The sequence below is a fragment of the Euprymna scolopes genome, chromosome 11, assembly GCF_053919585.1.
Source record: "Euprymna scolopes isolate OS-2025 chromosome 11, ASM5391958v1, whole genome shotgun sequence".
NCBI lineage: Eukaryota > Metazoa > Mollusca > Cephalopoda > Sepiida > Sepiolidae > Euprymna > Euprymna scolopes.
Genome location: NC_136492.1, coordinates 54,684,883 through 54,701,536, shown reverse-complemented (window position 1 = coordinate 54,701,536; position 16,654 = coordinate 54,684,883). Strand labels below are relative to the sequence as shown.

Below are 16,654 nucleotides of genomic sequence, written 5' to 3'. Positions count from 1 at the left end.
GATCACGGCCTTTGTGGCATTCAAGTTTTTATTTTCTGAGCTCATGTAGGCAAATGACACTTATAGATTTTCATTATTTTACAAGCTATTTCTTACCTTTTAATTCATTGTAATTGTATTTTCATGTTTATAAATAATGTGTGTATGTATAATAAAAAAAATGCTATTAAAAATATGTAGAACCCACAGCTATCAGAGTTCACAAGCAAAATAAAAAAGAGAATCCCTTTTTACAGAAATTATAAACGCACCAACCAAGTCTGTTCGTTGTTACCTTTTTCAGTAATGGCGGATTCAATTCTATAGGGTGATAAAAACGCGATAAAGATTACACACTATCTTCAATAGCGCAAATAGCAATCACAGGACACTTCCGCTTTATAAACATTATCTAAAATCAGCTCTATGCTATGTAGTATATCTCAACCGTTTTTTAAGTTTATTGATAGTCCCATATTTCGCACCATATGTACATACATGCATAGACAACAATATACTTATTGGTAAAGACACTACTATCCCGTCTGAAACATCTTAACATGGTATTTCAACTGTTTTATTATTTATAACTCATTATTTATCTGATTGAATGTGAATATGGTTATCCATATGTGAATTTACTTAGGAGCCACATGACCGAATACAAAATTGCTTTAGCTGCAATATAACTAATAGCAGACAGGTTGGAAATGATGTCAGCCTTACAGCGAAAAGATTTTAATAATGATTAACTCATAATGTGGAATAGTGCCAGTGTTTTTTCCAAGGGTTAATCCTAAACATAAATATGCACATATCAAATATAAAAAAGAAAATGTGTTTTTATATTATCAGTAAAACTGTCTTACACATTGAAACGAATTTTCAAAAATCGTTTACCTTAGAAGACAAAACACCGCCATTACGATGATTCAGTAGTCACATTTATTTGCCAATTGTAATTAACTGTGTTACGATAATTCTTCATACACTTGTCGTAAAATCGATTAAATAATAATAAAAAAAACACTTACCTGTACCATAATGTCGATGCTCAAGTGTCTCTTGCTTTCATAGTCAAGTCTTTTGTTCAAGGTGATCAGAGGTTTTCCTGGGAGATTTATTGAAAAGAATTCCTGAAATATAAAAGAAAGTAATTCAGTTCAAAAGTGAAATCAAAGAAAACGAAGACCGACTCAATAAGACGGATGGAAGCGTAAATATTAACTGGGATAATTTTATTCTCCTGAAATATGTGTGTGTTGTTCGTCCGTCGGAACGACGAGGACCATCTGATCATAGGGTAGGGTGGGGTGGGGGAGTCATCATCGGTGAGGGCGGATATGGCTGATAAGCCCAATCTTTGCTTGAAAAGCTCTACTGCAGTGAGAACAGGTAATCGTTCAGATGTCGAAGGCTTCAAAACATTTCCTTCCTGTCCTTTCTACGCTTCTCTGTAGCAACTTTTCGGTTACTTTCATATTTGCAGGCACCGTCATGAACACTTGGCTCATGAATTCGTCAGATATAATTTCCATTCGGTGTTACCAACAAAAAGTTAATTTTGTACATGATAAACCTGGTGTTTTCGTTTGAGGAAAAGAAATTGCCATCCCATTAACGAAACGGCTGTAATGAAGAAATCCAAGAGGAAATAAACAAATGTTACAAAAAAGAAAAAAATGCAAGTCTTTGAATTTCAACAACCTTTTGTACTACATATGCTCTGCACCTATAAGCTAGATACATTGAGCTTTAAGCGAAATTAACGGTGATTCAGTTTTTATCATAACGGTCTCCACCCATTAAACGACAACAGTATACATTGAAATTAACAATATTTCAAAAATAAACATTTATATATATATATATATATATATATATATATATATATATATATGGTAGCTTCTTCAAGTCTGGATAGACTATGGATACTCACTGTAAGGGTACCTGCGCGTGGATAGTTTTTTGTAGCAAGAGTTGCCATTTACAATACCTCCCACGGGACACCACGGTGGTTTTTTAATGTGGAGAAAAGGAACAAAAATAAAAATTGTCTCAGTCGTGAAGGATTTCTCCTCCACTGAGAGAGAACAAGAAATTGAAGTACAGAATCTGAAGAACAGATACTACACTTTGATCTTGGCGGCTAACCACACGTCTCCTGAATCTGCGTTGTTAAAAACCAGAAGCAAGTGGAGGTTCAGGGCGACTAGAAACAATGCCGAATCAAACGGAGGGCACATACAGCGCCTAATGTTTATCATATAAAAATAAAGTTTTCCATGTGTAACTGTATGTTCAACTACAATAAAAAAAAACTTCAAAAACGTTCGTATACGCTTAATCAGCGCTGCCCTGAATAAATGATATCTTAAATTTAAAAAAAAAATCATTATTTTTGTGGAGCTACGAGGCAAGATTTCGCCAGAAAGTTCGGTTTTGCAGCCATTTTATTAATGTTGACAGAATTGTTGACACGCCATATCTAAATAGAGTGTGCGCGTGTATGTACGTCAAGGGAGAGCTATCAGATAGATGGAGCAGAAAGAGATGAAGAGAGGGAGAGGAACACGTAGTAGGAGAAAGGTAGAAAGGAAGACGGATACAGAAGTGTGAAACATAGGGATTTTAATGAAAATATGTGACACTTTTGACCTAACCCATGTCGGATAGTCATGCTAGCCTTCTTATAAGCTTTTTCTACCGACATTTATGTGGACAACAATAATCAGGAAATGTAATTTAAAATCAATAAATATTGATTATTTTCTTATCACTACCAGTAGTGAAAGATAATGTTTTAAACAAGATCAAATTAAAAAAAAAAATGTTTAAAGGAATCACTTTTAGCATCAGAAGATAAGCACACATTTTTCTCCCGATTCCGATACCTCAAAAAGTTCTGATTCCGATTAATCGTCTCAACCCTAATTTTTTACCTTATTTCCTGATCACTGTTGTCCACATAAATGTCGATAACCAACACTTATAAGAAAGCTATTACGATTAACTAATAAAAATCTATAGATCACCCTTCCACAAGTGCGATTTTACGTTTGAGAAAATATGAACATGTAATATGTTTTTATGGTAATCGGGGATAAAACAAAAAATTAAAATAAAATAATTAGAGATTCATAAAGAATCACTCGCTAATTGTATCGGAATCGGGGAAAATAGTGGAACATCTCATCACTAATAAATAACAATATCTATTGAAACGATCGTTTAAAATCTGTCGCAGAGTTAATATATTTTAATGCGATATAAATATCTAAATATTAAATAGCGTAGAATTTGAACTCTGCTCAGCTGATCATAATTTCAGCGACAGTGAGTGTCTATTGCGTCAGTTGCGTAACAACCTATGCAAAAATATCGGTAGAGAATAGAAAGATGAATAAAGTTTCTACTCACGTGATCTTTCCTTTGCAAAATGCTAAAACGTAAATTATCTCCCACGTCGGCATCGCTGGCTTTAATACCGCAATCAATTGTGCTACCAAGTTCCTGATCCTGAGAAAGAGAAAGAAAAATGTAGATTTAAGTACAAAGAGTCGTATAAATGAAAAAAAAATGCGCACTTACCAATATCAGTTCTTTAATTAAAAAAAAAAAGCAAAGTTAAAAATTAATTTCTTCCGAAAGTAATTACATTAAAGATACTCTAGGTTATTAGCAGCAGCAGCAGCAGCAGCAGCAACAACAACAACAACACTATCAAATAGATGAGAACGGGCGAAGAGGATGTTAAACCGAAGGAGAATAATCATTAACGTGACCATTTCTGGATGATTGCAAAGAGGAGTAATACTTTAGGAAGATTTATTGCCATACAAATACCAATGGTGATAAATGGTCAACGCAAACAAGAAATCAATGGCAAGTGGCTGTTACGAGGATACAAGTTCATTTGCAAAAGTTACTGAAAGAGGTGGAGACTACTAGAAATCTAGGAAGACTTTTTCTCACTCAGACTCCAGGGAACACCACCGGTTGTTTTCAGTAAACTTTCTCTTAAAATAGCCAGTGTGCTTACTCCTAGAGAATAATAATAATAATAATAAGATTACTAATAATAATAATGCTACTACTACTAATAATAATAATACTAGTACTACTTCTAAATATTCCGAACCTGGCTTAATCTTTCGAAAACAAAACCAAAGGAATTTGCTTAATCATCGAGACCAGTGTTCAAAATAAACATGAAAACACAAATATCAAGACGTAAATGGGGTTTAGACTATAGAACTGTATTGAAATCAAACTGATTCCAGTTGAAATTAAAACGCTTCGAATCATAACGAAAAGTCATCAAAATTCAATTCTGCAAAAGGCTTGCTTGTTAGGATCGGCGAAAGTCTTAAGGTATTACTCGAATGTAATAAGTAACATATTTGATATTCGAAAATTTAACTAAAACATTCAAAAGTTTAGACTACTACAAAACAATAACAATGATATTATTAATAATAAAATAACCTATAATATAAATCTCACCTGTCTGTCTGTCTGTATGCCTGCCTAAAACCTTCGACAGAAGCGACGGATTTTCACGAGATCGGTATCGCATTGAAGCTCGACCCTTTGGACGACAAATATCGAGAAATTAGCCAAAAATATTAATTCTCTCAGCCTCAACTGGACAGTTCTCTACAAGGAGGGGTCGATTTCTTGCCAGCCATTTTTGCAAGTCATCGTATCGGTTTGAATGACTTTGCCTAATTTCAACATTCCGAACTTCCGGACGCGTCATGGAGTAGCGGTAAGACGTCAGATTTTCTTTCACTCTCTTTTCTGCCTTCGTCTCACGGGTTCGAGCCTGCCTGCCTCCAACAACATTTTTTTGCTCAAAACACACCTACAAACACCCGAGCAACGCCGGGCACCAAGCTAGTAATAACTAAAAGTCAGAACGAAAAAACAAGACGGGGTAAGACGGCAATTTTTTTTTTTGAAATATTGTTATGGAATGATTATAAAAATTTGAAATATGCGCCTTTTTTTTCTTCAAATAAAGGATTTATTTACCTTTAAAGATATGAAGCAAGTTTGCACCTCGGTTAAAGCTATTTTAAGCGATTTTTTGGTGTATTATTTTTCTTTGAATTTCACCCTGTAATATACATTCTAGAGTCATAATTAATGAACCTTGGACTTACTTTCGAAAGCTTCGTATTTCTAGCTTCCCTTATTTTGTCATTTAGTTATCAGATTCCATGAGTTATGTTTCTGAGAAAACGGGAATAATTGGTGCTTTCATACCTTGTAATCCATAAATATAAAAGCGAAAATGTTTGTATGTGTGTTCGCTTTTTCTGTATGTCTACAAAAGGCTTTTTTTTTCCGAGAAGCGGTCGGTCGGCTAACAACTTTTTAAAACTTTTTATATCACATATAAATCGTAATATCTCACAGTTAACAACGAAGCTCGCCTGTCTATTAAATTTGCTCGATTTTGGGAAGATAAATATTCAACATTTGTCGCTCGCCGCATGTGGGTTAGTCTTTTGCCTATAACATCTTGGGAAGCGTTCCTGCAGTAAATGAAATACTATCCCGCAGCCAAACTTGACCCCATTAAGTCATTAAAACGGGCACCTGCCAAATCCAAGTAATTAAATAAATTCAAACGTGTTTCCGTTAGCATCTCGCGGTGGGGCAAAGGTTAACGTCGCACGTTTCCTCCCCCCCCACTTTAATTTACAACTTTGCCTGAAGGGTTCGGGTTCGATCCTCATACTTACCTACCAAAACATTGTTTTACCCCCCCCGGGGTTTCCACACACACCTCCAAACACCCGGGCAACGCCGGGTACCCCTCGCTAGTCTATCCATAAAACGTAGTTCTTTTTCTTTTTTAGCTTGAAGCTGTAATATTTTAGCTTCACGTGGCTTCATGCCTTGTCTGGAGCGATATTCACGAAAACATTCCTGTAAACCAAATGCTATCTTCATGACAATTAGAAACAATTTCTTTTGTATTTCTTCCCCAATACGTTAACCATTAAACTAAATAACCCAATGTTTTCTTTTCGATGTCTCATCTGATCGAGTAGAAATTCGTTCTGTTCATTATTCTACTGAAATAAATTTGAGCCTTTCTCAGCAATTTTTTTTTTTTTTTAACTTTCTTTGTATTTCCTTTCGGTTTGCAAATGTAATTTTGTTCCATATAGTCCTCATGTTTAATTAATGCACTAGAAGGCAGGAAAGTCAATGGCGGCCATTTTTGTTTTATTCGCAAGAATTCAAGCAACAACTGAATAAGGAAACAACAGTTCCATATTTAAAAACTAATTAAAGTTCGATGATAAATATTAATGAAGTCAACGAGTACAAGAAATGTTTCGAACAAAGTGAACGGGACTTGAAATACAAATAAAGTAAAGGATACATTGTATCCTTTACTTTATCAAAAATGAACTTGCAAGATATTTTATATATATATATATATATATATATATATATATAATATATATATATAATATCTTGCAAGTTCATTTTTGCTACTAATGTATCCTATATATATATATATATATATATATATATATATATATATATATATATATATATATATTACTAGCAGTATCCACTAACCGGCGTTGTCTAATTGAAGCGTGCCATCCTCGAAAAAAATTAAAGTACGGCTGTTGTTTTGTTGTTGTTGTTGTTGTTGTTGCTGCTGCTGTTGCCCAATCTCCTCATAGTGCTCGGCGTTGCCCGGGTGTGTGTAAGGGGGTTGGTTGAGCAAAAAAAAAAAAAAAAAAATAGCGTTGAGTACCCGTGGAGCGCAAAAAATATAGGAGTAGTAGGCAGTCCCGAACCCGTAACGCGCAACAGGAAAACGAGTTGAAAAAAAAAAAGAAAGAAAAAAGCAAACGGTCTTCTCGATGCGCCTACCGCAATTGTAACGTTACGGGCGTTCGAAATAACCTATTTTATGCAACATCCTTCATGCGAGGTTTGAATGACTTGCAAAAATGTCGACGAAAACAGTGACCACTGCTTGTAAAAAAACGGCACAGTTGACGGTCAAAGAATTAATCGTTTTGGCCAATTTTTCGATAGTTGTCATCTGAGACATGGATCATTGAAACGATACTAATTTTATCACGTTCCAACGCATATGTCGGAAATTATTGGCATACATACAAACATACATTTTTCCTTTTTGATAATAAACAATCAAGGGTACACGGCGTTGCCCGGATGTGGAGAGGGGGCGTAGTAAGGAACCCCGGGTGAAGAGAGGTGTTAAAAAAGTGGTAGTAGGGGGAGTGAATCAAAACAACAGTAGGCAGCTCGGGTGGAAAGAGGTGTTAAAAAAGTGATAGGAGGCAGGCAGGCTCGAATCCGTAGGGCGATTAGGAAAAGGCGGTGATAAAAAAAAAACGTAACGTCTTAGCTGATGCGCCCATGACGAAACCGAAGTCGCGAGCGTTGAAATTAAGGGTAGTCAATTGAAAGGAAACGATGACTTGCGAAAATGTCGAAGAATAAAACGACCCCTCTTTGTACTAAACTGCACGATTGAAGATGAAGAAATTGATGTTTTTTACCAATTGTTTTATATTTGTCGTCCGAGACGTCGAGGTAAAAACTATACTAATCGCATCAGAATCCATCGCGTGTGTCGAATGTTTTTGCCAGACGTACAATCACACACATTTTGTACTTTTGTATATTAGATTACAAGGCACAGCATTTCAATAATTATTAAAAAATAATTAAGTCATATATTTAATAATATTGAACTTATACGTGGCCAGCTCGTATCACTAATCCTATATTTACAAATTCTTTTTTGATAAAAAGGAACAAGGTTTAAATCTTAATTTTTATAATAACTGCTAGTAAAAAATAAATGAGTAACCATATATGCAAATTTAATTTTTGTGAATAAAGCGAACGTCTAATCTTTCTAGCTGATAATTAGGGCTATGACAAGAGAATATTCTTATTGTTTTTGCTCTCGAGTATATATCCGACACAGACAATCAATCGAGAACCACATAACTATCTAAAAATATAAAAGATATTAACTGATATATACTTGAGAGTCAAAGTAATAAAAAGAATATTCTTTTGCCATAGCCCTAGTGATAATAACGAAGTTTTGTTGATTTAATAGGAACAATACGTGATGTAATTTCCAGAACAACTGGAAACTTCGTAGGTCTAACGGAAATTATTTTGATTCAATTAGAAGTTTGACGGAAATTTATATTTAGAATATATAAAAATATACGTGAGACCACTGTTGGAGCATATTTTCCGTCAATTTGGAAAAAAAGACGTGTACACTAGGAATTTCATACGAAATCTAATTTTAATTTCGAATTTTTACATTCAGTTAATGTAACGATTCTTTCGTCGTAGCTTGTCGATATTTCCCAGTCTGAAGATCGATACGCAATCAAGCGTGATGTGTGAACACGTTTAAATCTGAAGATATTTCGAAAAAAAAAGCCATTAATTTCGATTCTTAAGTAGAGACAATGCTGTTTCTCGCATCATTTGTTTTCATTGGATTTTTGTTTTGATTTTTTTTATTGCGAATCTTCAAGAAAAACTAACTCGATTGAAAATGTCGCACACAAATACGCGACTAGCTTGGCGAGTATAGTTGAGCTGAAGTTAACATGGAAGGTTTAAAAGAACATGGAACAATGCATATAAATACAATTGTATAACAATAATTATTGTGAACTAAGTTTCTGCGGGGGGGGGCATTTAAAGCATCATTCCGGTACATCGTGGTGAGCCCCCGATTAGAACAGTAAATCGATCGAGTTGATTGTGAAGACGTTCCAACAGAGATACCAAGACGCTGTGTATTTTTATTATTCCAATATGACACAGTCTATTCTATTCTTAATAAATTAACAATCCTTCTAAAGCGATTCTTTTTCTCTTCCAACTTGCTTACTTTCATCATTCAAATCCGGGGTTGTTTCCGGCTTTGCATTAACGAGAAGTTAATTAAATATCAAAACAAACGAGGTTCAAGAAATCTTACTGAAGAAATTAAACAAGCTTCATTCAAACCATGCATCACTATTTATCAAATTTAAATGATGACTATATACGTGTTTAAATTCCAGTATATATTAAATATATATATATATTTTAAATCAAAGACAGTTATGGGAAAATAAGCTGCTTCGTATGATTAAAATCATTTTCAAAGTTCTTGATAACGTTTCCATATTTCTTTATTATTAGCATATCCCGGGAAAATTCCATGGATAAAAAATACTTAATACAAAAATGTTTTGATAGATTGCGCAAACATTACTTTTTAGAAAGAAAAAAAAAGCAATAACAGACAACAAATAAATTGTTAAACTTTTTTATGAGAATTTATTTCAATATAGAACTGACCCCAACGAGAAAAAAATACTAATAAATACACAGAAAATAGTATTCTAGTATGTAGTTCAATACAAATAATAAAATCACATTGCAAGATGTCATCTTTAATTTACTAATTCAGTTCAGCATATCTTGGCGGAAAATGTTCGTTTTTGCCATGTTTCTTTCGAATATTTTCTTTTTACGTAGCGTTTTGCTGACTTTTTTAAAACCGGGGCGCGGTTGAAATGAATGTTTCTGCTTAGAGCACAATTGAACTATTACACTTGACTTTTGCATTTTAAATCTTAATTTTAGCCATTGTATATAGATAATTTTATAAGCAATTGTATAGAAATATTTTTTAAAGTGTTATTTAGACTACAATGTATTGTGAACCTACTGCGGGGGGGGGCATGTAAAACTTCATTCCGGTACATCGTGGCGAGTCCCCGAGAACAGTAAATCGATCGACTTGATTGTGAAGACGTTCCAACAGAGACACTAAGACGCTGTATATGTTTATGTAGTTTATTATCCCCAGCATGCTATCTAACCACCCAAGGAGTGATTGCCGATCACTCCTTGGGTGGTTAGTTTTTACACTTCCCACGTCTGACGCGCTCTCTCCTTTTAGAGGAGACCCCTTTCACATCATTTACTGTTGACGTCCCAAATCCAACTCCCTATTTCCCCAGCTAAGTAGAACACGTGATCACATACACCATACACGTACTTCCGGGTCAGCTATCTGGCTCTTCCGGTGCAATTGATCGGTCACCGAATTTTATATGACTATGGCATGTTTTAAAAACATATAGAAAAGCCCCCCCCCCCGTTCACCACGCCAGCCAGATAGATAAATAAAGAGATAGATGGATAACTATATTATGATACACATAGTTATATAGATAGATTGACAGATAGATAAATAATTTCTTGTATTCGAATTACATAACAATTGAAAATAAGACAATTTCACAGATTTCGGGGACAATAAATATAGTGGCGTCATGCATTTATTAATCCATGAACCAGTGTAACGTCGGGTCTCCCTACTAGTAGACATATAAATAGAAAATACAAAAAAAAAAAAACACTGTCGTCCAGGACTTCCGATGTCTTTCGTAGTTTTCTATGGCTGCACATGTTATCTGTTGTGTTAAACATTATCTGCGTGCTACTGAACGCTGGCATGGGTTCTCACATTTGGATGATTGTATTTTTTGTTGAGAAGTTAAGATTCATCCAGAAACGACCATTCGCCGTAGCTCGAGCATTCCACTGTATTATATACACTTTCTAATATGACGCACGTAACCCCAGTTGGTAGATTTGTCACTTCACATACACGTGAGCCGGATTTTTAATCCTACGTTCGAACGTGTCTGACTCAAGAACAGAAGGAGGAGAGTAAAACCCTAGTCAAAGCGCTGCGTTTTGCGGTTTGCTCATTTTATTCATGTTTGTTTGATTGTTTGTTCACAATGTACGTCATCTATGACGTCACAGCAAAACAGTTGCATATTTTAAAAAGGACAAGAATTAAAGTAAATATTTCCGGGCAACGCAAGGTATATATATATATATATATATATACATAGGCTTCACCACATTATCAAGGCCATGAGGCCACTTAAGGATAAGGGCTACAGAGTGTACATTAGAAATTGGACAATATAGTAATCATTAGTAATGAAAATTTGGTAAATTTGATAACTTATATGGAACGGTTCATCAAGAACTTATTTACGTTAGACTTGAAGACGACCATATTGTAGTCAGCCGGAAAGTAGGAAAACAGAAGACAATTCCACAGGCGTGCAGTTCTAAGAAAGAAGCTTTGTTCATGGAATCTACGTTTAGGTTTAGGCACAGATAAAGAGTGGGGGAATTATTGATAGTGTTTACAGCTAGACGAGTGTTTCTTGTGAAAGTTTGGCGAGGGGGGACCATAGATTGAAGCTCAGTCGAACACTTTCCATGAAAATAAAGATACATCAGAGACAAACTTGCAACTTTCTAGCAGCTCCTGCCCAGATGTGGCAACAGTATTCCATCCTTGGACGTACCTGGCTCTTATATAGATAGAGAATAGCATCAGCAGTGAGATATCTACCGGATTGATAGAAAGATCCCACCATTTTTCCAGCGGCCTTGGCAACAGATTTGTATATATATATATATATATATATATATATATATATATATGTGTGTGTGTGTGTGGTGTGTGTGTGTGTATGGTGTTCCACAAGTGGTAAACACATTTGGACATTAAATATCTCGAAGTTGAAATCTAGCTGGAAAATCATGTCACTTTTATTTAGGATGTATAGTACAGTAGAAATAAATGCTTAAAATTTGTCCAAACCTTTTGGAACACCCGATATATATGTTACATGATAAGGGCTGTCCCCTTTTCATGTAAGTATAAAAATAGAGAGATTTAGTTAAATGTAAAAATGAAATAGAATAGACGAAATTCGAACCTCATAATTTAGGTTTAGAAATAGATTACGAGAGAGAATTAGCAAATGGAATGTAAAAAACAAACCATTGTTTAGCTTAGAGATAAAATAGTTTTAAGAAAAGAATGTGCATTGTCAATTCTGTTACGAAATTCAATTGAAGAATGCAACTATAAGATAATTTAATAAACATGTTTTTAACATATTGGAAATATAGGTTACTGGGAATATAGGTTAAAATTCCTTTTGTAAACAAAGGAAAAAGTTTTGGACACACATTTCCAGAACACGTGAAAGAAGACATGTTTTAACATGTGTATGACGTCATGGAAAATGGGAAGTTCTCGATATGGTTAGAAACTTTAGAGCTAATCAGAGAGAAACTGAGGAGAGAGTCTGAGAGAGAGCCTGACGACGAGAGACGACAGTCTGGAGTCCAGAGATGGGAGTCGAACGTCTGGAAGCGAGACGGTCACCTTTGAAACATAGAATGTAAAACTTTGAATTCCTGACTAAGAAAACCACGACCGGTCGGAGAAGAAATAAACCCATCATGTGTTTTTATAAACGTCATCTTTGTGTTGTAATTCTACCAAAAGTTAAAGTGAAAATTGTCATTATATGTCTTATATATCATGTGCTTTAAAATGTCTTTACATACACAATGTCTCAACACTCAAAGAGCTTCTACACTTCTAAGTATGAACATTTTATATATATGAATCTCTTCATACCACGACCCTAGAACGCAACATCTCTCTTAATAAGACTCTAAGACTCACTTTTAATAAGAATTCCTAACAAATAACAATAACAACAACAAAAAGAACAATAATAATAATAACATTATATATATATATATATATATATATTTTACACGCACTATCGTTACTGCATTTGTTACCTGTTCATAAACTTATTTGAGGGTTGACTTTTATCAAAGAGCAGTCTATTCCCAAGGTATGCAATACCTATCCAAGTCATACAATTAAGTGATGGCATATTCATTACAATAACTGGAATTACCTCTCCATGGGGAAAGGTTTATTTATACTAAAAACAAACAAAAGAATCAAACTTTTTGTTGTGTATGCATATTATTCCACCCTGTAAATCTGGCTATATATAATATATATATATATATATATATATATATATATATATATATATATATAGTATACAAAGGCTGATTTTGTTATAAAACGAATCGTACAAGAATAAGAAAAGGATTTTTTTTGTGTCATGAGAAGAATTATTCATTTCAACTTGACAGCTGTGTTTTTCTGTTCACTATTAATGACTAGAGATGCGACGTGACGTCTGTCAATCTTGAATACCGCGCTCTCACCGCCGAGATCTACCCTTTAGAGCGTGCAATTACGAACATGGTCGTGTGGGCAGATCGATGAAGAATTGCGAGACGTTCAATATGGCCGATAGTCGGAAATCAAAAGTTTAAAGAAGTGAACAAACAAGCTGGGAATTTCTTGGCATTTCTTATAAAAAAAAAAAAAAAAAAAAAAAAAAAAAAAATTAACCAACAACATAAAAACCCCAAACTCTAAATGTCAAGATTTATTCTTCTGGGAAGCTGTTACCGTTCGCTCCGAAAAGGCAAGAGAAGATGATAGAAAGAAAATAAAGTAAATAAAATGTCACTGCCAAATGAAATCGTTGGTAGCGGGTAAGGTGTCATGTAGGAATAGGATTATTAGAAAGAAAAATGGCGATAATAATGACAAGAAAGTGTATTCGTAAGATGACTAATTTCAATCTACGCGCTTAACCCTGAAAATCGGATTACAAACTTTAGTGTGAAAGATCAACTAAGAAACGATGCATGGACCGTTGAAAATGCTGTTTGAAATTTAAGCAAGGCAGATCGGTAATTTTTTTCTCCAATTAAAGAGCGATACACTGACTAAAACTCTTTGTATTATTCGTACAACTGTTATCAGTGTTATTTTCTATAACGTTTCGGTCAATGTAATCTCCGACGTTCTTCAAGTAGCTCTCGTTAACCTCGGGCATCTTTCTCTCGAATTTGCTTGGAATTTCGACAGAAAGATTTCCGAGTTCGAAAAGTGACACCTACAAAAGGCCGGAGGTCAGATCTGCAGAGTCGTTGGCCTTGTATGCAGCAACGGAATCTTACTGGCACATGTAGGTGCGTTCAGTAGTGATTTCGCCCATTGTAGGCATCACCACCTCACTCGACACGCTCTGGTGTTTCAGATTTTACTGCAAAGATCTGTTCCGTGCTTATACATTCAGTGTTTACTTTAAGAGCGCTAAGTACCTAGGTAGATAAAGTTTTAATATAAAAAATGTATTTATTGCAAGTAAGCTACACAGACAGTTCTTTTTCATTCCCAGAATAAATCATACGGATAGTTTCTTCCGGAAGAGTAACATGAACGATTCTGTGTAGCATATTAGCATTCGAAATGTAGTAGAATGAAAACATATCTATCCAGATAGATATAAAATTTAAGTACATCTCCTCTCTCTTTTAAAAGATCTATTTTAAGTCTGATTTAGATTTATAAAATAGGTTTCGTTTGTTTTAGTGTGGTTTCGTATTGTTCTGAGCTCCAATCTGTGGTCACTCTTGGCATAAAACACACGACAAGCTCCAACAACTACCACCATTTTCCCTCCACTCTCTGTTTGTGCCAAAATTAAAACGCATGATTTCACGAACACAGCCTTTTTTCTCACTTCCTGACTGTAGAACACGGTGACATTCCCAGCAGACTACAGTATGGTAACATTCTAGTCTAATGCAAACAAATTTTTGTTGAACCGCCTCTTTAATAATCAAATTGTATCGAACTTACACCATTAACGCTTACTACACTACTACATTATTCAGTTGTGACTCCTTTGTAAGAAATGGTGTCTTTTAATGAAGATCATATAACCAACCTGGAATACTTGTGCAATTTTATATATGTGTAAAACTCAAATAAGGATAACATCAAACAAAACGTACAACATGGCGGTATACAAGGTTCCCCTTTATTTACTTTCACGATGACTAATGTTTGTGTAAAATTAAAAAATACAAAGAGTGCTTATTGAAAAAATTTCCAACAAACGAACGATTTTTGGGCAATGTTACTCCTATAATGGCCCCGAGGGGAGCAACTAGAGTTATCCTAGAAAATCCGTTCTGGCAAAATTTTACTCTCACCATCACTAATGTTTGTGCAAATTAAAAAAAAAAATCCAGTGTGGTTATTGAGAAAAGTGCCGACAAACGAACAGGCGGGACAGCAGTAAATAGCTGGGTCCAATCCCTCATTCGTCGAGGAATCAAAAATATAAATTCAAACGTTGGCAAATCGTAAAATATGGAAAATAAATTAAAATCAAAAACAGATTCGTTTCTTTGTCTATAAACCTTGTCCATAAATTCTTTAAATACGCTTTAGTAAAGTTCTGTCTCCAACAAAATGAAATATCAGTCGAACAAATGAGTTTTGGATTTGAATCTTTGTCCTACATTTTGCAGTTGTAACTTTCCTCATTTTTTTTTTGTCTTCTAAACAATTTAAAATCTTAAAATTATTTTTGTCCTGGAGAAAGCAACCCTGGAAAATAGCATTTCAGTTCGACGGCACTAGTAGTTTAAGTCGTGTAATTACGTTCTATTTCCACTAGTATTTTTTGCAACGAGATTAAAAATAGAATATGAATTGGATACCGGGTATGACATTAATTAACTTCGGCAACAAGTTGTTCACTTTCACTCAGGAATCGATCTTATTGGGATTATTATGGATTTTTTTATTCGCCATCTTTCCGATTACCCCTACGATAGTCTCGTCTATGTAAGGCGTTCGCAATGTAAAAAGGGGGAAATTTGCACCATAAAATATGTTTACGTAGAAAAATAAAGTATTATTCGAAATTAAGTTAACGTTTATGAATTTTTGAGATCAGGAATGGTTTTTCGCATCATTTGGATACTTTGAACTGCTCATTCTCATAATTTTCACAACGTTTCGGTCCATATAACCTTTTTTTTACACAGTGAACACCACCTCTCAAGGCCCGTAAGCCACTCAGGGATAAGGGTTATTGCAAGTACATTACGTTAGTGTGGAGATTTGATGAAATGTTTACTTAAGGGGGCGGTTCATTAGGAATTTGTTAATATTGGACTTGAAGAGATCCAAGTTGTAGTCCGGTGGGAAGCAGGCAGACGGAACAGAGTTCCACAGGCGTGCAGTTCTAAGAAAGAAGCTTTGTTCATGGAATCCGCGTTTTGATTTAGGCACAGATATAGAGTGGGGAAAATTTTTCACAGTGGATTCAGCTAGACGGGTGTTTTTCGTGAAAGATTGGCGAGGGGGACCAGAGATTGGAGTTCAGACGAGCACCTGCCTTGGAAATAACGATAAAACAAGGATAGGCTCGCAACGTCTCTTCTGTAGGAGGGAGGTTGCAGGGTAGAGAAAAGGGCATCCCCATTAAGTCACGAAGTCTATTTTGTACTCTGTCAAGGCAGGATAGGCTGTTTTTAGCAGCTCCTGCCCAGATATGGCAACAGTATTCCATCCTTGGACGTACTTGGCTTTTATATAGATAGAGAATTGCATCAGCAGTGAGATATCTTCTGGAGCGGTAGAAGGATCCCACCATCTTTCCAGAAACCTTGGCAACAGACTTGATGTACGTGTTCCATTTCAGATCAGGAGTAAAGGTCAAACCCAGAAGCTTGTAACACACGGGGCCTCACCCAGACGAGAGCCATCCATCACAATTGATGCCAGCTGGGGATCAGAGCGTTGATGATGTAAGGATAGGAGTTTGGTTTTGGATGCATTAAAGGTAAC

General features: G+C 35.1%; 1 protein-coding gene across 7 annotated transcripts in view; it reads right to left on the bottom strand.

The window, feature by feature from the left end:
* LOC145287853 (protocadherin Fat 3-like) overlaps positions 1–16,654 on the bottom strand; it is a 1,926,363-nt gene that overhangs the window by 882,543 nt on the left and 1,027,166 nt on the right. For all 7 annotated transcript variants that reach the window (XM_080135727.1, XM_080135730.1, XM_080135731.1 and 4 more), the window contains exons 6-7: positions 3,400–3,498; positions 1,014–1,115 (exon numbers count right to left, since the gene is read on the bottom strand). In XM_080135727.1, coding sequence (XP_079991853.1) covers positions 1,014–1,115; positions 3,400–3,498 — 201 coding nt within the window. The remainder of the gene's footprint in view (positions 1–1,013; positions 1,116–3,399; positions 3,499–16,654) is intronic.